The 25,064-nt window shown below is 39.5% G+C and overlaps 1 protein-coding gene across 8 annotated transcripts in view; it reads right to left on the reverse strand.

Annotated features, from left to right (window-relative positions):
• Gria4 (glutamate ionotropic receptor AMPA type subunit 4) overlaps positions 1-25,064 on the reverse strand; it is a 394,435-nt gene that overhangs the window by 236,970 nt on the left and 132,401 nt on the right. For all 8 annotated transcript variants that reach the window (XM_060368985.1, XM_060368979.1, XM_021644133.2 and 5 more), the window contains exon 4: positions 23,252-23,491. In XM_060368985.1, the coding sequence (XP_060224968.1) occupies positions 23,252-23,491 (240 nt within the window). The remainder of the gene's footprint in view (positions 1-23,251; positions 23,492-25,064) is intronic.

Consider the following 25,064-nt stretch of genomic DNA (forward strand, 5'->3'; position numbering starts at 1 on the left):
CTGAGTTCAACTCCCAGCAACTACATGGGGGCTCACAAGCATCTATAGTGAGATCTGCTGCTCTCCTGCAGAGGTACATGTAGGCAGAACACTATACATAACAAATAAACAAATCTTTAAAAAAAAAAACAAGGAAATCATGAAATTTGCAGGCGAATGGTGGGAACTAGAAAAGATCATGCTGAGTGAGGTATCCCAGAAGCAGAAAGACACTCACGGTATATACTCAATCATAAGTGGATATTAGCCCTATAATATAAAATAAATACTAAAATCTATAGTCCTAAAGAAGCTAAATAACAAGGACGACCCTAAGGAAGAGGTTGAAACTCACTTAGAGGCTAAATGGGATAGACATCGAAGTAGGAGAAGATAGAAACAGGACAGGAGCCTACCCTAGAGGCCTCTGAAAGTCTCTTCCTATCAGGGTATGGAAGGAGATACTGAGACTCATGACCAAACTTTGGGCAGAGAGCAGAAACCTTATGGAAGAAGAGAGTGGTAGAAAGACCTGGAGGGGACAGGAACTGTCCAAGAAGACCAGAGCCCCAAAACCTGGGCCCAAGGGGCCTGCAGAGGCAGATACTTCAACTAAGGACCATGCATAGAAAGGACCTAGACCCCATGCTCAGTTTCCAACTGGGTTCCCTAGTAATGGGAACAGGCGCTGTCTCTGACATGAACTCAGTGGCCAGCTCTTTGATCAGCTTCCCCTTGGGGGAGCAGCCTTGCCAGGCCACAAAGGAGACAATACAGCCATCCCATCTGAGACCAGATAAAGTAGGGTCAGATGGGGAGGAGGTCCTTCCCTATCAGGGAACTAGGAAAAGGGCATAGGAGGAGAAGAGGGAGGGTCCGTGGAACTGGAAGGTGATGGAGAGGTCTACAGCCGGGATTCAAAGTGAATAAATTGTAATAAATAAATACATACATACATAAATAAATGATTTGGGACATACAACGCTGTTTCTAAGTAACGCTTAACATCAAACACATATTTTGGAGATAAGGAGATGGCTAGGTGGGTAAGGATTTGTAGCCTGATGACCAAAGTTGGATCTCTTTCCATGGTATAAAGAACTGACTCCTTCAACTGTTCCTCTGGCTTCCATGCATACTCTCTCTTTCTCTCTCTTACACACATATACACACACTGGAATAAACATAAAATAAAAAATAATTAAATACATCTTCGATGCCATTCATTTACTTAAATGTATCCACTGAAATGGCGACACTAGCTCATTTGTGAGATAAATGTGCAACTAAATTTTTTTGAATCCTGAAGACCATATATGCTTCTCTCTAGTGAGAAGTTTTGAGTGGATATTGGTTGCTAAAGAGATAGAAAACCTCACACCCAGGCCACATATGTTGCTTTTGATCAAGTCATGCAGGGCTCATGTGCAGAATGTGAGACAGTTTGTAAGCTGGCTGCCAAGCTTTGTAAAGGAGATGATTTTATGTGGGTGCCATCCTCTTTCAGATTTTGTTTATTTCACAATTAACAAGCAGTCCTGTCCGAGCTGAATCGTAACTAAAAGTCCTCCCAAAGCTTTTGTTAATTGTAAATTAAACAAGTCTACAGTGAGGAAATACATCTCTGTTTTGGGGATGGGTGAAGGTTTTGACTGTGACTCCTTCCATTCTGCAGGGTATGATTTACTTTTGAGTTTATTCAAGATTTAAAAAGAAATAGAAATTGCAGAGTATATTTTTGTGTATTGAATTCTTATAGAAATTGAAAGTGATTTTTCAAAAACGAGTATGAGTTGAGTTTCACGCTCAGCTATAGATGAAAAGGATATTAAGGAGAGAACATATATAGTGCATTAGAAGCTAAAGCTCATGCAGAGGTGCTCAGACTGTTGCTTCTCACAGCAGAGGAATGATCTAAAGTATGAAAGGAAACGTGTCCCCAAAATTTGTGTCAAAGCAAAAAGTATTATCCACCTAGAAATTTCACCTATGAGTAAATAAATTTTAGTTGCTCAGTCATAGAAGATAGAAGAACAGACGTGGATGAGTGAAAGTGGCCCTCCAAACCAGTTCCAGCGCTCAATGGCAGATGTGTCCTCTGTGGGGTTCTCATTTTGACGTGGTCTTGTAAAAGCCTCCAGTCACAAAAAGGAGTCCTAAGGGAAAACACGCTTCACTTTTGACTATTATTAACATTGACAAAAATTTTGTCGGAAGCGTGAAACTGGGAGAGATAAATGGAATTGTTCAAATTCCTCTAGGGCATTACAAGCCAAGCTCAGCTGTTACCAGCAATTTGAATACAAGGTCGATTTTGAAGTTGATTTAAAAATCACACTACAGCTTTTTCTTTCTATGAGCTCCTGTCAAATTTTAGTGATGGCTAATGAGATGAATCAAAATAAAGTTGATGTGTGTTAGAGGATCGATAACTACAGTTTTGATTTGTATGTGTATGTGGAAAAGAAAGGCTTCACAAAGCAATACCCAGCTATTTTTAATTACTGTGAATTGTTCATTTTTTGTGGACTAAACTGGTTGAATTTTCAGAAGCAGGAAAAGGACGCTATCATTTTGAGAATTCTAAGATCCCTGCAGTCTAAGGCGTACACTTTTGTTACTGGATCTTCTGTGCACTCATTTCTTTTCTTTTACACCATCTGTGTTCTAAATTCTCCCATCAACCTGGAAGCAGTTAAGAGAGTGCAAGATCTGGCTCTTGGTGGGGCTTTAGTTCTCTTGCTTTTAAAGTTATTATGATTTGTTGCAGTTTATTCACTTTGTAATCCTGGCTATAGCCTCTTCCTTGATGCTTAATCCGCATTCAGAAGGGCGAACAGGATGGACATCGGAAGCAGGAGAACACAGGGAACAGGACAGGAGCCTACCACAGAGGGCCTCTGAAAGACTGCCCAGCAAGACATTGAAGCAGATGATGAGGTTTTAGGTTTTTTTCATATTTATTTATTTATTTTTAATTTTTTTTTTTTACAATTTATTCATTTTATATCCCAATGAAAGCCCACTCCCTCAACTCCTCCCAGTCTCACCCCCCACTTCCCCCATCCCCTTCCCCTAGTGTACTGAAAGGGGGAGTTCTCCTCCTCTGCCATGTGTCCACAGCTTAGCAAGTCTCATGAGGACTGCCTGGATCCTCTTCCTCTATGGGCTGGCAAGGCGACACTGCCAGGGGCAAGTGATCAAAGAGCAGGCAACCAAGTTCATGGCAGAGACAGCCCCTGCTCCCCTTACTCAGGAGCTGCCAATTGGCTACATCTGAGCAGAGGGTCTAGGTCCTCTCCATGCATGGTCCTTGGCTGGTGCATCACTCTCTGCAGGACCCTCTGGGCTCAGATATTTTAGCTTTGTTGGTCTCCTTGTGGAGCTACTATCCCCTCCATGTCCTTCTGTCTCCCCGTCCTTCTTCCATAAGACTCCCCGCACTCTGCCCAAAGTTTGGCTGTGAGTCTCAGCATCTGCTTTGATCCCCTGTTGGGTGAAGCCTTTCACCGGATCCTCTATAGTAGGCTCCTATCCTGTTTCCCCCCTTTCACCACTCCTGGTGTCTATCCTGTTTGCCATTCTGAATGAGATTTAAGCATCCTCCTTAGGGTCCCTCTAGCTGTTTAGCTTCTTTAGGTCTGTAGGGTTTAATATGGCTATCTATATTATATGGCTGATATACACTTATAAGTGAGTGTATACCAAGAAGCTTTAGTTTTCAACATCGATTTTAAATTTTCAGTTTCTTTCTCCACTTAATGAAACATTGGGTTGGAGAGAAGGCTCAGTGATGAAGGGCACTTGCTGCTCTTGCAGACGGTCAGGTTTGGTTCCTAGTATCCCCACATGGTGGTTCACAGCCATCCCTAACTCCAGTTCCAAGGAACCTGGCATTGGCTTCTGACCTCCCTAGGCACACACATGGTTCACATGTATACCTGCAGGCAAAACTCTCACATACAATACATAAATAAATCTTAAAAAATGAGAACTTGGATCACTCATTTAGTCTTAAGTTTTTTGTTCACTTATTATTATGCAGTGAGATTTCAATATTTCCATGAGCAACATTCAAAGTAGCATTTCAAGTGTCAGCGTTAGTGAACCCAGGAGCTCAGAAAGTAGCAAATTTCTGTAGGAACATGCTGAAGGTTCTCCTACAGTTTGTGGATTTAATATTTCCACCCTATAAAAGGAAAATTCTTATTAATTTATTGTTGGATCCACCAGGCCTCTGGAACACTGAATACTTTTGTTACATGTGTCTGATGCTTTCTTATCCTCTATTAACACTCAAGATTGCATGGCTACGGTCATATGTTCCTGATCTTATCAATCATCTGTGAGTTAGCCCTCCATCTCCATTATTGGTGAAGTGTATATTTATTTTTTATAATTATATAGGAAGAATAGACAGGAAAAGACACTGAAAGAGGCCAGTGGCGTCTACCTCAGGCTGCTGCCTGGAGTCCATTACTTTTAGATTGTGGTCTGTGGTTTCACTATCTTAATACTTTGACCCCTTTAAGGAGAGCATTCGGTCAGCATGGATGCCTTCATGAAAGAAACTCTTCTGTATTCGATAGGGTTACTCTCAAATAGAGATGACTGATTTTCTCAGTCTGTAATGTAAGCGATTGCATGTGAGTGAGGACATGTTTCATCGTTGGGTGCTTGTTTTACTATGACCATGTAGAGAGTGAGCTAAAACCTACGGTATAACATAGTGAGGGCTTCATGTCTGCATTGTGAAATGCCTCTTCTTTTCTTTTTCTTAATATTTTATTTGTTCTCATTTAAATAGAACCGGAGATTTTCAGAGATCTTTCCAGGGGTGCGTGCACAGCATACAATGGTTTCCTTCCCTAACTGCATCATCCATGAAATCCATTCCCTGAATTTAGAATGAAAACATGCTAGTACCAAAACCACCACAGTGTTTGAGATTATCAGCGCAGACTGCAGGGGAGTACCCAATTGCTTTCTGTTGTTTGAGTTCCTTGGCATATTGAGGACAATATTTTTTTTTTTCTGGGAATTTAGCATACAAACTAAGAAAGCATGAAGGAGGTCTTTCTAAGTGCTGGGCCTTCAGTTTTTGTTGTTACTGTCTTTTTGAAGCCTTGCATTTCTGACCCCTGTAAGACCTACAAAGCTTTACCTTAGTTGTATTTTTTCGTTTCACCTAAATGTTATTTTGGCAGCTATTTCTGTTGCTGTTTCTGTTCACCTATTTTTTTTTTATATCAGTGAAATGATTGGAAACGGCTGGTGCAAGACTACTGAGATGGCTCAGGGAGTTTGCTGTGTGAGTGTGATGACCTAAGTTCAATCTGTCAAACCCAGGTAAAGGGAAAAGGAAAGTACGGACGGACTCTACAAAACTGTTCTTAGACCTCTACATCGGCGCCATTGCACTCACATGGCTCAGCCTCAGTCACAATAATAATAAAATGAAACAAGGAAATAAAATGATGGGGTAAATGGTTATCACGTCAGTGTAAGAATGAATTCAAACGGAAGAGTTATGTAGTAAAATGGAGGGTATTTTTTTAACCTAATGATGAAAGTTTTTATTTAAATGAGATATGGTGGTGTGAAGAAAGATGCATAGATATTAAATAGAAAAAAAAACACACATGATGCCTTTGAGGAGGGGTGCACCTGAATATCACTTACCTACCATTATCGTGCAATTTTATAAATCAACCTATGTAAATAAAAGCTTCTGGTTTATTGAAGCATATGACTACAGGTCAAAATGTTAGGTGTTTAGAAGGAATATAGTCTTAAATTTATTTTACACCACCTTGCTTTCTGTTAAAGCCTTATTTTAAAACCAATACCTAAAGATAAATTATAAAATAAGAATAAAGAAAATAATTAAAATTTCCTATATATCTTTATTACAGAAATGAGAACACTTAATGATGTATTTTTGTGTGTGTGTGTGTGTGTGTGTGTGTGTGTGCTCATGTGTTTGCATGATAGCAACTTGGACTCTCCAAGAAGTGGTCTCAATGTTCTGCCTGAATTAAAACACACACACACACACACACACACACACACACACACACACACACACGTTCTTGTACACATTCACACACAAAAATTCTAGTTTCTACTAATTCCAACTCATGTGATAACATAGTTTTTTAACATCATTGGTCAGTCAATTTTGCTTTTGACTAGAAAATTTTAGAGTATAATTGTTCCGTCTGTGATTATTACTTTTATTTCTGAGTTTTGTACTCAGGGCCTTGTGCACAGTAGGCAAGGCCCTCTGCTCATGAGTTGCTTCCTCATTCTGTCACATGTACTTTTCCCTCAGAGTTTTTTCTTTGTTTTCGTAACTACTTCTGTTTCAGGGAGGGGAACCTTATCAGGAATTCAGAATTTTATCGGAAACAGTTACTGTGTTTTATAATAGGTTAATCCAATGGGCGAGAGGCTATGGGCTTAGTCTCCCCAACAGGTTTAGTGCTCCTAAAACCTCACAGATCTTAACCCGTGAGAACCTATGGCTATTAGCTTACTTTATAACATCCTTTCTTTTCCCGGTTTGATCACATTAAATTGAGGATGTTAAGAGTTAGAAATTATCCTGAATTATATGTTTTTTTCTAATTGTAAACACATGCAGTGGTGAAAGCTATGTGACAAAGGGAGAGAAATTTAGAGATGCAAAGTAGATGAATTTGAGAATGAAAAAGAGACTCATTTTCTCATCATCATAGTCATTGGATGATCTGTCCAAATGCCTTTTCTGTCCTCTGGTAAGCAGAAAATGTATATGACTACAGTCATTACAAAAAATATTTGGTTTAGAAAATTTTGGTTGTCTGTATACAATAGATATTGAGGTTGAATGTATTATTGGGTGGGATGGGTCAGACACAAGAGTATGAACTCCTAATTTAAAGGAAACCCCTTTCAGTGTGAGGAAACCCCTGGGCTCATTTGGAGGGTTAGCTTCGGAGGGGAAGGATTATTTCCTGATGGCAGGGGGAATCGGGGAGAAATGCATTCAAATTCAGAGCTTTTGATGTTAAATGTAGACAGACTCATGCTGAAAACCTCTGATTTTACTTAAGATAATCTGAAGAGGAACTGAATAGAAAAAGAATTCCACTTTGGTGTCTGTAAATTTGGAAACATGTGTCATAGGGTTTTGAATAAAGCGGTCTGGTAAGCAGAGAAATCATTTCCTAGGACTGAGAGCCTCCGTCAGTTTGTACAGGATCAAGCAATGTTACTTTATGCTTTTGTCTTAGGAATACGTGACATTCTAGGCTCAGAAGAAATTGGGTGGTTAGGCTTGTTCAAAAATTAATGTTAAGTTGGAGATGTATGGATTGAAATGAAGCGTTAGTCAGCTTTTCTTCATTATGACAAAAACTGGGATTAATTAATTTATGAGAGTTTTATTTTGGCTCAGAGTTGTAGAGGTCTTTGTTAGTCCCTGGCGGGTCTGTTGCTGTGGGTCTGCGGTGGTATAAGTTGGCAGAGGCATGTAGAGCAGAGGAAATAGTAGTTGTATGACCAGGAAGTGAATAAGAGATAAGAAGCAGGCAGATTCCCATCTCTTGACACTAAGTCCCAAATGACCTAATCATCTCTAACAGGTCTCATCTCTTCAAGTTTCCGTCCACTGTCAGTAAAGTGAGGGGTCAATCCTCTAACACCTAGAGCTTTGTGAGAACATTATAGATCCAAACTATAGAAAATGCTAAAATAAAATTTTGAGATACTTTGGATAAAAACAAAAGAGGCAGAAAAAAAAATCTGACCAAGTACTCAAAAAATTTAAAAATCTGTTTAACAAATAAAGAGAACATATAAAATTTGACAAACACGTATTGATTAATAAACAAAGATACCAACCAACACATTTTATTTTTAAACCAAATTTTAAGAAAGATTTCTTTTTGTAAACTTGCAAAATCTTCAGAGCAAAAGCAACCATATCATGAATCTCTATCTACAGCTAAAACTTGTCTTTATATAAAGGGGAGTCAGAACCCAAACTTGGCATCACCATAGTCTTAACTCTCTTTGTTTTAGCAAGTTCAGGTACTCCATAAACTTGTAGCAAACTAGAGCACATTAGCACGTTAAATCTACACGTACTTGACTCTAACAAGGACTCAGGCATGACATAGACACGCTGACATTTTTAGCAGCACATAGACTCTATGCTGAAAGACGTAGAGGCTGTGGGGATCCACAGTCCAATTCAAGTTGTGATTTATATCTTGTTCATCTTATTTTTTAAAATCCAACTCAAAGCACACATCTTTAAAAGTAAGATCCGGCTACGAATCCAGATAATAAACTGGCTGGCCCACGTGGTGACTCATGCGCTCTACACCTCGTTACCACTTACGCATGTGTTTTGTGATGCTCAGTTTTACTTCTTCACACAGAGCAGTGTGACTTTTACAGCTGACTTTCTTATTGCAGACTATTCCTCGATGGTTCATTGTTTAAACTATGAATTTTAATCATTTATTGATTTATTTTAAAATAACCATTGGTATCACTTTATCTAGGGCACATTTGTTTAGATTCTCAGAGCTTTCATAATCCAACATGATCTGATTCCCGGTTGTTCTAAACAATCCCGTCCTCCTCATTCTCCTTGCCAGAATCAACCCACACCTTCTCTTCCCAAGCAATAACTGAGTTATTTACTATGAATCTCTCTCTCTCTTTCTCTCTCTCTACCTATATCTCCCAGTCTGTGTGATTGACTCAATTCAAATGGTCTCTAACTTCTGCAGCTTTGCAGTGCATCAGTTTCAGCACGGCTAGTTTCACAGGGGTGGCTATTCACTCGGCATTAAGCAAATACCAATTATATGTCTGACTTAGAGGTAGAGAACCAGAGGGTATGGTGCTTCTTAACAGTACACAGTTCCCTTGCTGGCCCTTGTTTCATAATAACGTGGACAGCTCACCGTTCCTGCTGATCCCAACCCCTGGCTTCTTCCTTTTGTTTCAATTTTTTTTTTTTTCCTCTGGGAAGCATTCTTTTTCTTTTACCTAAAAGCCTCCATTAACATCTTAGGAACTAACTTGAATTCTACCTTCTACTTAGGACAAGTCTTAGTTTCAAATTGGAAGTGTGATATTCTGTCTTTAAATTGAAACATTGTCTTCTTTTGCTGTGTACCTCTACAGCTTATTTGTAGACTTAACCAAGCACAGAAAATATTACGGGTCACTGGTGAGTGTTTATGTAATTATATAGAGTGACAATTTATTAGGAAATGGAACTCCTTTCACTTAAGCTTCCGTGAATTATTTTATTTTATTTTTTTCCCTTAAGGTATGTAGTATGGTTTGCTTTTTTATTTTTCTTGAATTACTTTTTTCATGGACATCAAAGCAATGTTTAAATTTTCTAAAATTCAATATTGAACTCCAATGGATATTACTTCAAACTGACATTCTCATTGATGACAAGTTTGTTATTTTTCAGTAAGAAAGCATTTGGAAGAAAACTCGCTCATGCCCAAGTCTGACTCTCAGTTTTAAGCCTGGCATCACCTCCTGTGCTGGCAGTCCCACTGTGCCTGCCTTGTCACTGTTGTGTGCTCTCTTCCTACAGCCAACACCTGTGGCCACACAGAAGAGCACAGAGTGTAGCTGTAGAACTCAGATGCCCACGCTGAAGGAAATTCTAAGACAGAAATATTTGGATCTATGACTGGCTCAAAGTTTTTTTGAACCTTTCAAGAACTGTTAGGGTTGCCCAGGATGTGGAGCATTCAGTTGTCAAGAGCCTGCTTTTCCTACGAAGCTCTCTGGTGATTTCTGTTTCAAAGTAAAGGTGGAGGTCCTCATTGTTCAGCAGAGTGGTGAACAACAGATTCCGAGGTTCAACTGCCTGAAAAGTAACTTTAACTGGCCACTAAGTCCCTGTGTGATTTTGAACGACAGGCCTCAAATTTTTCTTCTGTAAAATGAAAAGTGTATCAGTTACTTAATTCCAAACTAATAGGTTCACATGAGTGAAGCTTTTGGCCCCAGGCTTTATCTTGGCGATCCTGTAAAAGCACTTCTTATAAATTCTCCAATAAAATAAAATAAAATAAAATAAAATAAAAAATAAATAATAAAAAAATCTCAGCTACCACTCAAAACAACTTATTCTGATATAACTGATAGTCTTTTTTGTTTGTTCATAGTTTTCTTTATCTGCTCATATTTCCTTTCAATGTGGTTCTTCATCCAAATCCATTCACAGGCTATCAATATATACTGGGCTTAAGCTGGGTGAATTTAGAGTATTTCATTATAATTTCCTTCCCTTTTCTATATCTTTCTAAGCGATACCACAGAGTTACCAACTACAAAGTATAATTTGAAACAAACACCAATTTGCTTTGTCAATTAAAGACAATTAAGTAAGGTCTGAGGGATAGCAGAAAGCTGCGGGTTTCATACATGTCCTAAAAGGCAACCAATGGGTGGGTTATTCCTGGGCTTTTGAACTGACCGGCCACCCTTTCCATAATTCCCAGGATAATTACTGAGTGAAAATGCAAGCTCAGTCCTTCATTATTTTTGTCAATTATTTTCACTCAAGTTAAAAAGTATATATATGAAGCACTTTCAATATCCAAGTTGTAATTTGAGATACTGAGAACAGTTCAGTGATGAAATCTACCAAATGCCCCGCTGTAATGGAGTCTGCATTGAGCGAAGAAGTAAAGTGCAGAGAAAGTAGAGAGGTGAATGTACAGCAGCGGGGAAAAACTGGGGAAGGAGACAGGGCGATGTCATGACAGGCAACAGGAGTATTCTGAAATGGAGTGGAAGGAATGTAAGAGGCAAGGATGGAGAAGCGTCTTCTGGAATGCTGTCTTGACTGCAGCACTCACGAAGTCACAGCGGCTGTGGTTACGTGAATGTGACCTACTAAAGATAGCACCTGCCAACTTTCTACTGTGGACAGGTTTATGAGACTCCCACTCTTTTCTGAAGAGCTATGAGTCTCTGGGGGAAAGTAACTTTATTCAGTGACGCAGCCAAAAGCGAGTTGTCAAAGCTTCAATAAATAATCCCCACTTGTGCTTATTTAAGTGATCTGACTTAAACTCAGCGGGTTACACATAAGAGCACAAAACAAAGGTAACGAAGTAGCAGAGGGCTTGCTGGAAGTAGCCAGGAAGCCCTTGCTGTGAGAAGACAGCTTTGAGGAAAAATTTGGAGGAGCAAAGGGAGAGAGATTTGTCTTCCATTTGTGGAAAGAGTCCTATAGGCAGAGAAATGAGAGTATGATCAGGCACTGGGGCTGGTAGTGTCTGGCATGCTATTACATGTACAATACATATTACATGCACTGCGGAATAGTATAAGTATTTATACTGAATGACTTTGAAAACCTTGGACAACTTTGGGTAAAACAGTTATATGATCTCTCTGGGCAAATATTTACTGGGAATGTTATGGCTTGGGGTAAGAACAGTGATGGAAAAATTCATTTTGGGATAAGGGTAAAATCTGAGAGATGATTTAGGAGGCTGTGATAAACACATAGTAGAGAAATAATGGGACTTCTACTTTTAATCTATTTAACTGAATTTGTGTGTAAATCATCAAAAAATGAATAAGAAGCTTATTTAAACCCAGATCTGATTAGGATTTTAGAAATGACTGAATTCATTTTAGTATAGAAAAACTGCTGTTACCACATTACAATGATTCCAAGTTTAATATAAAACACCCAGATTGATAATTTAGCATGGAGCTCAAGGCAAATGCGCGCGTACACACACACACACACACACACACACACACACACACACACACACCAGAAACAAGAAACTCCAAACCAAAAAGAAAAATCCTTAAATATGATTGAAGTGACAACCCGCCATCCTATGTAAAGTTTTACTTCAGTTGATATGTCTACATGAATCATAAACACATAAATGCCTGAAACACTTTTTAGAAATGGTTTTCTTTTTCATAGGTATATATCACGCAGAAAAGGTAAATAAACAGTTGGCATTAAAAACTTGGTTTAATATTTTTTTATTTTTTAAATTTAAATTTAAATGTTTTCCCAATTTAATCATTATGTATCCGATTGAAGCCCCTTCCCTCAACTCTTTCCAGTCCCACTCTCCATCTCTCCTCTACTCAGTCCACTGAAAGGGGGAGTTCTCCTCCTCTACCATCTGTCCATAGCTTATCAAGTCTCATCAGGACTGCTTGGATCCTCTTCCTCTGTGGTCTGGCAAGGCTGCATCTCCAGGAGCAAGAGATCAAAGAGCAGACAATCAAGTTCATGACAGAGGCAGCCCCTGCTCTCCTTTCTTGGGAACCCACATGGAGACTGAGCTGTCAATTGGCTACATCTGAACAGGGGCTCTACGTCCTCTCCATGCATGGTCCTTGGTTGGTGCATCAGTCTCTGCAGGACCACGTGGGCTTTGTTGGTCTCCTTGTGGGGCTCCTGTCCCCTCCATGTCCTTTCCATGATTTTAGACAAGAAACAATAGTTTTCAGCCAGGTACTACTAAAAACATTGCTATGATTGAAATAAAAATTTAAGTTATTTAGTTTCATTCTTTACTGTTTATCCCTTCAAATATTGCCTACATTTTCTTTTCTTTTTTATTTATTTAATTTTATTTTATGTGTATTAGTGTGAAGGTGTCAGATCCCTTGGAATTGGCTGCCATGTGGGTGCTGGTAATTGAACCCGGGTCCTTTGTAAGAGCAGACAGTGCTCTTAACCACTGAGCCATCTCTCCATCCCCTTCTGTTATCTTTTTAAAGATTTATTTATTTATTTTATGTATATAAACGCTGTTTTCATGCACAGTGGAAGAGAGAATCAGATTCCATTACAGATGGTTGTGAGCCATTACGTGGTTGCTGGGAATTGAACTCAGGACCTCTAGAAGAGCAGCCAGTGCTCTTAACTGTTACGCCATCTTTCCAGCCCTGCCTACTTTTTCAACTACAGTAATATGAAGGCAACATGCACCAACCACAGAATGGCACAGCTTACCTTTTTCTTTCTCACTCAATAACCTTTGAATCTTGATGTACTTTTCATGTTTTCTTTGTGCAAATTAATGTATTTCTTTCGGGGAGGGTTTTTTTCTGGAATGAATTTACTTTAAAAGAGTGGTTTTTAGACTTAAAGGACAGGTGGGATTTAATTTTGTCATTTTTTGTTTTTGCATTTATTTTAAAGAGGGTCTTTCTTTGTGGCTGAAGTTGACCTTGAACTTACTAGGTAGGCAATGCTGGCATCCTGTCTCTGGCTGAGTAGAGGATTACAGGTACTCATTACCACTCTTGGAAACTGTATGCTTTGTTACCATTATTTTCTGTGTTATTGAGCGAATACTGGTTAACATAATGAAAATAATATAAAATTCAAAAAATAAAGTAAGTGAAACTGTTCAAATAAGATACGTTTCACGGGGAAAATCTACATAGATGTTAAGACAGTTCACTAAGATCTACACGAAACCACAGAAAAAGAACAGCATTAGTGTGCAGTGGTGACAAATGTTAATGTTAATTTCAGATTTTGTTTATTTTCTATTTTTGAAGTGGCCTTTCAAGGTTGTGTTTGAGGTATTTTAAGAGCTTTACAAAGAGAACAGTTTTTAAGTGAGTCATAATTCAAATATTCCCTAAGTAAAAATTTATGTAAATATTCCTTTTGCATATTCTCTTTAAAACCTTGTCTGAAAATGGCTAAATAGGCACCAGTAAGGCGAAGGAGTGCATCCATGGAGAACACCCCTTGTTATAGCTTCATTGTTCATTTCACAGGTAACACGTCATGCTATGCTCTGCCATTGTTTTTGGTGAAATGTGGATACATTTTACAGTACCCAGTAAAAATGCAAGATAATCTGAATGAGATGTACCTCACAAAACTCTTTTATCCACCTTTCAAATGAAAGGCCCTGGCTTGGCAACAGCAATAATTAGTGTTTGAATTCATCCTACCGTGGGGCGTGATGGTTATGTTCTTTAAATCTCATCGCATTAAAACAAGCAAGCAAACAAATAAATCCCACGCTCTTGGAAAAATAGTGAGACCATAACCTTTATATAGTAATGATCATTTCCTTTAGATAGTAAAATCTAGTTTGGTATCATCCCAAAGAGAAGATAATATGTTAAAAAGAATTCTAGATGATTTCCATGAGTTCAATAGATCTGTATTTAATTCTAGTATGAAAGAAAGACTCTTGTCTCATTATAGACATCTAGGAGTTACCAAGAGGTGTTCAAGTAAGACCTCAGTGGCACAAGATACTTCATGGCCCTAAGAGGATTTAAGGAAAGATCTTCCATCACAACCAGGAAACCTGCCTCAGCTTCCCCTTTCCACTAAGTCCATGCACCCATGCCCAACTTCTCCCCCGCCAAAAAACTCAATAGAGTCTTCACCTCCATATTTGGGTCTGTGTTACCTGGTGTGCCCTCCTTTCTCACTCATACTTTTATAAAAATTTTTAATTATTTCTGCTTTCTTTGTGTCTTTCACAAAGAGGAATAGAATATTTGAACATGATTTTGCCCATGCCTTTTAAAAAAATGCTATATTACCTTACACCCATCAGAATGACCAAGATGAAAAACTCAAGTGACAACACATGCTGGAGAGGTTGTAGAGAAAGGGGAACCTTCCTCCACTGCCAGTGGGAATGTAAACTTGTACAACCACTCTCGAAATCAATCTGGCGCTTTCTCAGTCAACTAGGAATAGTGCTTCCTCAAGATCCAGCCATACCACTCCTAGACATATATCCGAAAGAGGCTCAAGTACATAATAAGGACATTTGCTCAGTCATGTTTGTAGCAACTTTATTTGTAATAGCCAGAAGCTGGAAACAGCCCAGATGCTCCTCAACTGAAGAATGGATGCAGAAATTGTGGTACATCTACACAATGGAATATTACTCTGTAATGAAAAATAAGGAAATCATGAAATTTTCAGGTGGGACCTGGAAAGGATCATCCTGAGTGAGCTGTCCCAGAAGCAGAAAGACACACACAGTATATACTCACTCATATAGACAGATAACATAAGATAAACCTACTAAAATCTGTACATCTAAAGAAACTAATTAAGAGAGAAGACCCTGACTAAAATGCTCAATCCCCATCCCGAAAAGGCAAAGAGGATAGACATCAGAAGAAGATGAAAACAGGAAACAACCTAGAAACCTGCCACAGAGGGCCTCTTCAGTCTGTAGGGCCTCTGCCCTACAGACTATCAAAGCAGACGCTGAGATTTATGGCCAAATGTTAGGCACAGTGCATGGAATCTTATGAACGAAGTGGGAAATAGTAAGAGCTGGAGAGGACAGGAACTCCACAAGGAGAGCAACAGAACCAGAAAATTTGAACACAGGGAACTTCCCAGAGACTCATACTCCAACCAAGTACCAGGCATGGAGATAACCTAGAACCCCTGCACAGATGTAGCCCATGGCAGTTCAGTGTCCAAGTGGGTTACCTAGTAATGGGAAGAGGGTCTGCCTCTGACATAATCTGATTGGCCTGCTCTTTGATCACCTCTCCCTGAGGGGCGAGCAGCCTTACCAGGCCACAGAGACGACTCCTGATGTGATCTGATAGACTAAGATCAGAAGGAAGGAGAGGAGGACCTCCCCTATCAGTGGACTTGGGGAGGGGCATGCATGAAGAAGGGGGAGGGAGGGTGGGATCGGGAGGGGAGGAGGGAGGGGGTTATGGGGGGATACAAAGTGAATAAAGTGTAATTAATAAAATAAAATAAAATTAAAAAATTAAATAAATACTGTATTTATTCATTCAGCTGCCTTTACTTTAATGATCAGTGATTCATCCACAAATTCTGACACACAGTCCCTGCAATGAATTGGACATGGCTGCTCTTACGTTAATTTCAGATGTTCCTTGAGCATTTTGTTTGCTCTTTCATACGTTGTGAGGATGCGGTGTGCAGTTGAGACATGTTCTGAAGAACAATCAGAACGTGTTGGCGAGAGCTCCCGAAAAAAGAATGAGTAGTGTTTGATAGAAAGGTTGCTAGGGTGATGGGCCAGAATAAATCTAGAGTTGCCTACGAGTTAGAGACAAATTATCCCAAATAAGAGTTTTTCTCTGGCTCTAAACAAGAATCCATCAATTTGGGGTCAAATGTTAAGATTTTTCAAATGAAAACAGAGCATGTGTATGTTTGCACATGAATAATATACCTTTTATTCTTACAATTAGAGAATTTTCAGTTCATTACAGGTTACTTTTATCAACTAATGCAATAGTTAATGGCATAGCCTTTTTGCATAGTATAAGCTATCAACTGAATACATTTTACTCATGAGTAAGAACATTAAAATAATAACTGTTTGGGGATTTAACTCAAAATATGATAGGGCCACTGTGCTGGTAATAATGATGATAATAATAAAGGAATTATATCTCTAATATTGTATTCCCTTTACAAGCATTTTGTTTATAACTCATAATGAATGACCCAGTAGATGTGTTTCTTAATTTAATTTTATTTTTTTCAGTACAAAAATGAACTCAAAACCAGTAATATTTCAGCACTTGTTCAGGGTCAACTTGTAAAGCTTGAATTTGAAATCAGGTACTTAACATTGTGCCCTTAGATCATCTTGTACTGGAAATATCTTGGCTACAGGATTAAACCTTTTAACTTACGAATGCAAAAGACTGGCAGGTGTTCTAAGCCGTCATCTAAAGAGTTTGTATTTTACATCCAGCAACTGTTTTTTTTCTTTGCATGCATGGTAAGATTTTGCTTTCTTTAGTCCTTTTATATCATAGTGAATAATGCCTAGGGCACATTGTTAATTGAAGCCCTACTTCTGACATAGGGTTACCACTATATTTTAATTGATCTTTAGACAGTGTTTTCAACCAGAGCTTCATAAGGAAAATCTTTTCCCCAGTTTTTCCAATCCTCATTTAGAACTACCTAAAACACTTGTTTGTTCATTTTCCTCTTTTTTTTTTAATGAAAGACTTCTCAGGAAATTATGAGTTATTTGGAGACCCATTGCTTTAGAAGACCATGGGTCATTCATTATATGAAATTGTTAAGAAAGCCTAAGTGGTTGGTTTGCCCTTTCTAGATAAAAGAATGCTAAACTTTATAACCATAGTCTATCAATCTAACATGTTCTTAGACATATTTGAATAATTCAATTTTGAAGTAAGTTTAGAGCTCTAACAGAAAGAAATTGGGGAAACAACACTATTCACAATAAACACAAAAAACATAAAGTATCTTGGTATAACTCTAACCTAGCAAGTAAGAGACTTGCATGAAAAAAACTTTAAGTCTCTGAAGAAAGAAACTGAAGAAGATATCAGAAGATGGAAAGATTTTGCATGCTCATGGGAACATAGTAAAAATAGTCATCTTATCAAAAGCAATCTACATATTCAATGCAGTTCCTATCAGATTACCAACACAATTATTTACAGACCTTGAAAGAACAATTCTATACTTCACATGGAAAAACAAAAAACCCAGAATCGCTAAAACAACTCTGTACAATAAATGATCTTCTGGAGGTGTCTCCATCCCTCATCTCAAGCTGTACTATAGAGCAACAATAATAAAAACGGCATGGTACTGGAATAGAAACAGACTGGTGGATCAATGGAATCGAATCGAAGACCTAGAAATAAATCCACACATCTACTGATACTTGACTTTTGACAAAGAAGTCAAAACCATACAATGGAAAAAAGATAGTGTTGTCAACAAATGGTCCTGGTCTAACTGGATGTCCACATGTAGAAAAATGCAAATAGACCCATATTTATCACCCTGCAAAATTTAAAGTCCAGTGGATCAAAGACCTCAACATAAAACCAGACACATTAAATTAGTTGGAAGAAAAAGTGGAGAAGAACCTCAAAGTCACTGGCACAGGAGACAACTTCTTGAACAGAACACCAACAGCACAGGCTCTAAGATCTACAATCAATAAATGGAAAGCAAAGGACACTGTCAACAGAACAAAACAACAGACTGAGAACAAAACAACAGACTGGGAAAAGATCTTCACCAATCCTATATCCAATAGAGGGCAAATATCCAGAATACATAAAGAACTCAAGAAATTAGACACCAACAAATCAAATAATCCAACTAAAATAAGAAGTACAGAGCTAAGCAGAGAATTCTCAGTGGAGGAATATTGAAAGGCAGAGAAACACTTAAAGAAATGCTCACCATCCTTAGTCATCAGAGAAATGCAAATTAAAACAACCCTGAGATTTCACCTTACACCTGTCAGAATGACTAAGATTAAAAACTCAAGTGACAACACATGCTGGAGAGGATGTGGAGAAAGGGGAACCCTCCTCCACTGCTGGTGAGAGTGAAAACTTATACAACTACTTTGGAAATCAATCTGTCACTTTCTCAAAAAATTGGGAATAGCGCTACCTCAGGATCCAGCCATACCACTCCTGGACATATACCCAAAAGATGTCCCACCATTCAATAAGTATATTTGCTCAACTATATTCATAGAAGCTTTATTTGTTATAGCCAGAATCTGGAAACAACCTAGATGTTCCTTAACTGAGGAATGGATACAGAAAATGTGTGACATTTACACAATGGAATACTACTCAGCTATTAAAAACAAAGAAATCATGAAATTTGCAAGCAAATGGATGGAACTGGGAAAGATCATCATGAGTGAGGTAAACCAGAACCAGAAAGACACGTATTATACACATTCATTTATAAGCGGATATTAGTCATATAATATAGGATAGCCAATTCTAAAAATCTACAGACCTAAAGAAGCTAAACGACAAGGAGGACCCTAGGGAAGATGCTTAAATCTCATTCAGAATGGCAAACAGGATAGACACCAGAAGTGGTGGAAGAGAAACAGTGTCCTCTGAAAGGCTCCATTCAACAGGAGATCAAAGCAGATGCTGAGACTCACAGCTAACTTTGGGCAGAGTGCAGGGAGTCCTTTGGAAGAAGAAGGGATAGAAGGACACAGAGGGGACTGGAGCCCCACAAAGAGACCAACAAAGCTAAAAAATCTGAGCCCAGAGCGTCCTGTAGAGACTGATGCACCAACCAAAGGCCATGCATGAAGAGGACTTGGTCTTCTTGCTCAGATGTAGCTGATTGGCAGCTCAGTCTTTAGGTGGGTTCTTGAGTAAAGGGAGCAGGGGCTACCTTTGTCATGAACTTGGTTGCCTGCTCTTTGATCACTTGCCCCTGGCGATGAGGTCTTGCCAGCCCACAGAGAAAGATGATCCAGGCAGTTCTGATGAGACTTGATAAGGTATGGGCAGATGGCAGAGGAGGAGAACTCCCTCTTTCAGTGGACTAGGAGAAGGGGATAGGAGGGAAGAAAGAGGGAGAGTAGGACTGGGAGGAGTTGAGGGATGGGGCTTCATATGGACACGTCATAAATAAATTGTGGAAAAAAGATGAAAAATTCTTCACACAAATTACACACACACACACACACACACACACACACACACGCACTATAATGTAATCAACATGGGAGAAATCAGGCTTGAGATTTCTCTGCACTCACTTTGCAGTTGCTTTTTGTGATTTTGAATATCCAGGGGCCATGGTAACACGAACTTTCCCAGTGAAGAGCTTCAAAGGCCTTAGTCAGATCTGTCTGCTGTTATTTCCTGTTAAGTGACTGAATCCTGACAGTTCAAAAGTAACAGGAAAAGAACAGCCACCCAGGTGAGCTTTCAGTAAACAATGGGTATCTCTCCTCCCCCCACTCTCCCTGTCATCTAGGTGTGGCCATATTGGAATAGGTGTGCTCTTATCAGAGGAAGTGTATCATCTCTGGGGGCCATGCCAGTCTGTCTCTCTCCCTCTGCCTGCCTGTGGATCGGGATGGGAATGTTTTAGCTACTTCTCCAGTGCCCTGTGTGTTGCCGTGCTCCCAGTTATGATGGTAATAATGGACTAAGCTTCTGAAAATGTAAGTCAACCTCCAGTTAAATGCTTTCTTTTATAAGAGTTGCCTTGGTCATGGTGGCTCTTCACAGCAATAGAATAGTGACTAAGGCACATGCCAGCTAGCCTGACACAGCAGAGCCATTCATAGGGAATGATATGTACTGCCCCCTTTCCCTCATTTAGGCCACACTAAGCCAGCAAATGTTTAGAAGGCTGCCTGAACCAAAAATTCCCTGAAGGCATCTATTCATTCGTCAGGACTTTCTCTCCACTGACAACTTATTTTGCTGTTTGCTCTGTTTTCTTTTTTTCTGTAACCATTCTTGCTTTTGTGCATTGTTCTTTGCACAATACCCTTCTTTGACAGAGCTTGCTAGATTATAGCACTCATTCAGGTTAACTTTCAAGACCTAACTTCAAACCTGCCAGTTATTTTCATTGCACTAGTTCATTAATTTTATTGTTTGATAATTTAATACAGGTATATGATGTGTTCTGATTACATTCTGCTTAAATCCCTCTTTATCTCAGTCAGACCTCCTTATCCCCTCCCATCCCTTTTCAAAGCTCATGACTTTGGCTTTGTTTTCTGACCTGTTTGGTTTAGGCAGGTGTATCTGTGTGATTATTTATTTGGAAGTGTCCATTACAGCCCTGTGGGGTTATCAATAGGTACATAATTCAAGGCAATAATTTAGTTATTCACTGAATCCATCAGTAGCTAATACTTTATCAGTGGAGGCAGGGCTCTCTCTACCGTCTGTCCAGGCCTGACTGTTGATGCACTCATTCTTGGCAGATACAGTGCAAGCATCTCTGATTGCTGAGTTCATGATTGCAATACTACATCTAGTTCAGAAGATGGCATTGCATGGTCCTTCTTCCTATCTTCTTACTCCCTTCTTCCTCAATGTATCTCCTCCAGTCTTAATCATAAGCAGTAGAATGTAGCAAAAAGCATGAATCTCCTTGTCCATAGTAGGGAAGCTCACTGATGTGGCTTTATTCTATTCACTCTCAACCCATTGTTCTCTTTTCTTATCCCAAGGAGATACCAGCATGTGGAAGTGCACATCACAGCATGTAATACTGCTATGAAAAAACAAAGCTCCTTGCCCATTTCCGCCTGCCGTTCCTACCTCAGTTAAGAGACTCGCTGTGGCTGTTCTCACACCCTCATCTTTCTCAGCTACCTCGCTGTCCTCAGTCAAGCAGGAAGGTGAAGTTATACTTAAGATTATCTTCCTCCCACTGGAATGGATTATCCTCAGACTTGTCAACTGGCATCATATATGTATTTGACCTTTTAGTCTAGCCATAGATGTACTTAATGTGTATAAGTAAATGTGTTTGGATTAATATAAAAATAGATGGTCAGTTCAGGTAAGTTCATTATAACAGAGATAATTGCTCGAGTGTTTGCATGGGAGATTCACTAAAAGAAAATTTCAGACTTCAGAAGAGTTTGTGTTGGCTTTACGAGTTGTGAGGAAAGTTTTCTTTTCCTGGTTTAGGGTATACTTCAGTGAAGCATTAAAGATGAATTATTTATCTTTACTTATAATATGCTTACAGAGACTCTGAAAGATTCTTAATTCGTTTGACTTCACTTGTCAATTTTCTTAGTTTTATCACTGTTCCTAATTTTATTTATAAAATGGTGTTGGGGAGTTGAGGAGGACAGCCTCAGTAAAATGTTGGCAAATGTGGTAATTAGCAACTATATTTGGAGAAGACAAAGAAGAGACATTACAGACATTGATCATTCCTCTCTGGATTAGATCAGGGTCACTTTATTGGGTTGCTATCCTTGACCTATGCCGTTCTCGTCCTGTCTGAAAAGGATTGCGAAGAATAAGTGGATATCAGAATGTTAGCAAGAGCAGCAAGTAGTAACTAAAGACTGAGCTGATTAAGAAGAGGCTGGTACCGATATATGTACTGTAGACACTGAAAGTTCCATGTCCCCCTTTCAAGACATCTTTTCTTATACCCTTTAAACTCTCTTTAGAAGACGTTTCAAAGAAGCTGCTACCCATACTTCCACTTTGATCTGAGTTGATAGTAATATGTTAATTTCCTTAGCGTTAACTGTCAACTGTTATACCTTCCTCCCACATTATATTTAAATTAGCATTTAATGTTTTTATGCATGTTTTAAAAGTAAAAACACATACATAGTAAGCCCTTAAAGTAGACATAAGGACAACATGACACAATCCTTACCTACACAAATTCTTTTGTGCATCCCGTCATTACCTCTAACACCAACTTTGTTTTCTGATGGGACACATGCATACAATACCATCCACAATATCATTTGCTAGATTTCTGAAAATATGTTATGCAACGAGGCTGAAAACATTTCTGCAAATATACTAACCAGAAATGAAACTGGCCAAAGAAGGCATGCCAAAAGAAGCCAAAGGAAAAAATTTCCCCTCTATACTGTGCCAAACATATCTCTCTTCGGAACAATTATATAATGCTACAGTATGTAAGATATAAGCAAAGTGATTTTGAGATCCGTGATTTGATCTTGTTAGTTAATCAGGCAACGCTGGGCAGTCACCAGAACCTTGATGTATGGCATGATATATACGTAGTCAAAGCTGGCTGGTTAGACACACAGATAAAAACCTCCAGGTTGTGGGCAGCATTTGAGACAGGTTGCTATCCCAGGGGATTGAGTTTCACCCTTGAGATCTGAGGTGTTGTTTAGATACACGGCCGTGGGGCTGATGGATCTAGTGAACACCCCACGGGAATCTGCTGGAGAATTAGCGATAGGGTTCTTCAGTTGATGTGTTTGCACACAGTTTGGTGGACCAGAAATCAGAGTGTTCTGGGATAGCTGCCACTGCTAGAGAAAAAAAGCACCTTAGTTCTCCCGCCCACTCACCCCATGGCCCAATTTTAACATAATCGCAGAGTCAGTTTGCTCAGAAATAAGAAGCTACTTGTTTTGAGATGGTCTCACTGTATAGCTCTTGCTCGCCTGGAACTTGTTACTTAGACTAGGCTGGCCTGAAACTCATGGAGATTTACCTGCCTCTGCCTTTGCCTTTGCCTTTCAAGTTCTGGGATCAGAGGGGAAAGTCATCATGCCAGGCTAGAACCATCTTAAATTAGAAACTTCTTCTAGGGTGGAAATGAAAACACTGATAATATACCCAAATGCTTCTCTAGTTTTAGAAGCATTAAGGATCAAAATCTTTTTTGATAAGTCACAAATGAAACAAACATCTCAGACTGGTTAGCGCTCTCTGAATGTAGAAGGGTAGGACTCACCCCTGTCTGTATCGTACAGGAAGACAAAACAATTCCATTCATAGTGATCCAGAAGGCTCAGGAGTGCACCTCTCAGCGAAGGCCGCAGCTGCAGCACAAACTGGCTCTCCCCTTCAGTGGGGAAGCTCGGCGTGATGAGGGAGATGTGCAGGGCACTGCAGAACGAGGTCAAGGTGTGCACTGACCTCTTGTCATAGAGTCCAAAAATGGCGAACACTCCTCTAGAATACTGGGAACAGACTGGAAGAAAAACAGACAGACGATCACTAACTACTATCCATTCTAAAACTGGACACTTTTAAATCTACAGTATGTGAGTATTTAAAACAAAACACATCAATGTGAACAATAGATGATAAAGAACGTAAGAAAAGTCTGCATTTACTGGATGGTAAATTGTAAGTTCCTGAGTTTGTGCTGACAGCCAAGCCCTGTAGGAAGCTGGTTTAAATTAAAACGCTTCATTAAGAGGCCAGTTCAAATCAAAGAGAAAATTGACTGTTATAAGTAATATAAAACCCTTTAAAACATCTCAAACTCTATGCCACAGTCTTCTAAGAATGACAGATAGAAATTTTTCTCTATATTTACTCTTGCCTGGAAACTATAATAATATACTTTGACTTTTTTTTTTTTTTGGGCGGAATCGAAGAAACAATTGACTGCTTCCTGAGCTATTTGCTTGCTTCATCTGTTCTTGGACTCCATTTGATAAACAAATTGCTAACTTTTTATTTCTAACTTTACTCTATAGCAATTTCATCTTTTGTCACAACCTTGAAGTCTTTTCGAATCATGTTTGAAAATAGAAATTGGGTTTGAGAGGAAAATCATTTCTGGGCATATAAGCAGGAGCACGGACTGGGAGCAACTGCGTAACTATAATGCTAAAACAACCACCCCAAACTCTGAAAAGGATAGCCTGGAGAAAGAGGACACGAGGACATCTTTGTTACCCTCACAGTCCTTACAAGGAGAGCAAGGCACTGCCATAAAGGGAGGGAGACTTCCTCCTCTTTTTAAAAATATTTATTTTATTATTATCATTCATTCAATTTTTATCCTGGCTGTGACCCCCTCCCTCAAGCCCTCCCAATCCCACCCTCCCTCTCTCTTCCCCCCCCATGCCTCTCCCCTAGTCCACTGATAGGGGAGGTCCTCCTCCCCTTCTATCTAACCCTAGCCTATCAGGTCTCATCAGGGTTGGCTGCACAACCCCCCCCCCCCCCGGGGAAGGTAATCAGAAAGCCTGCTGCATAAGTTCATGCTAGAGAAAGTCTCTGCTTCCCTTACTAGGGAACCCCCTTGGAGACCGAGTCTATGTGCTACATCTGAGCCCAGGTTTTAGGTCCTTTCCATGCATGGTCCTTGGTTGGGGTATAATTTTCTGCAGGGCCCCCAGGGCCCAGTTTTTTGGCTCTGTTGGTCTCCTTTTGGATCTCCTGTCTTGGAGGGAGACTCTTTATATTCCTTTTTTTAATTTTAATTTTTTTGTATTAATTACAGTTTATTCACTGTATTCCAGCTGTAACCCCTTCCTGCATTCTCTCCCAATCCCACTCTCCCTCCCTCATCTCCTCCCATGCCCTTCTCCAAGTCCACTGATAAGGGAGGTCTTCTTCCCCTTCCATCTGACCCTCGTCTATCAGGTCTCATCAGGACTAGCTGAATTGTCTTCCTCTGTGGCCTGGTAAGGCTACTTTCCCCTCCCCAGGGGAAGGTGGTCAAAGAAGCAACCACTGAATTCATGTCAGAGACAACCCCTGTTCCCCTTACTAGGGAACTCATTTGGACACTGAGCTGCCATGGGTTA

The sequence above is a fragment of the Meriones unguiculatus genome, chromosome 1 (genome assembly GCF_030254825.1).
Source record: "Meriones unguiculatus strain TT.TT164.6M chromosome 1, Bangor_MerUng_6.1, whole genome shotgun sequence".
Lineage (NCBI taxonomy): Eukaryota > Metazoa > Chordata > Mammalia > Rodentia > Muridae > Meriones > Meriones unguiculatus.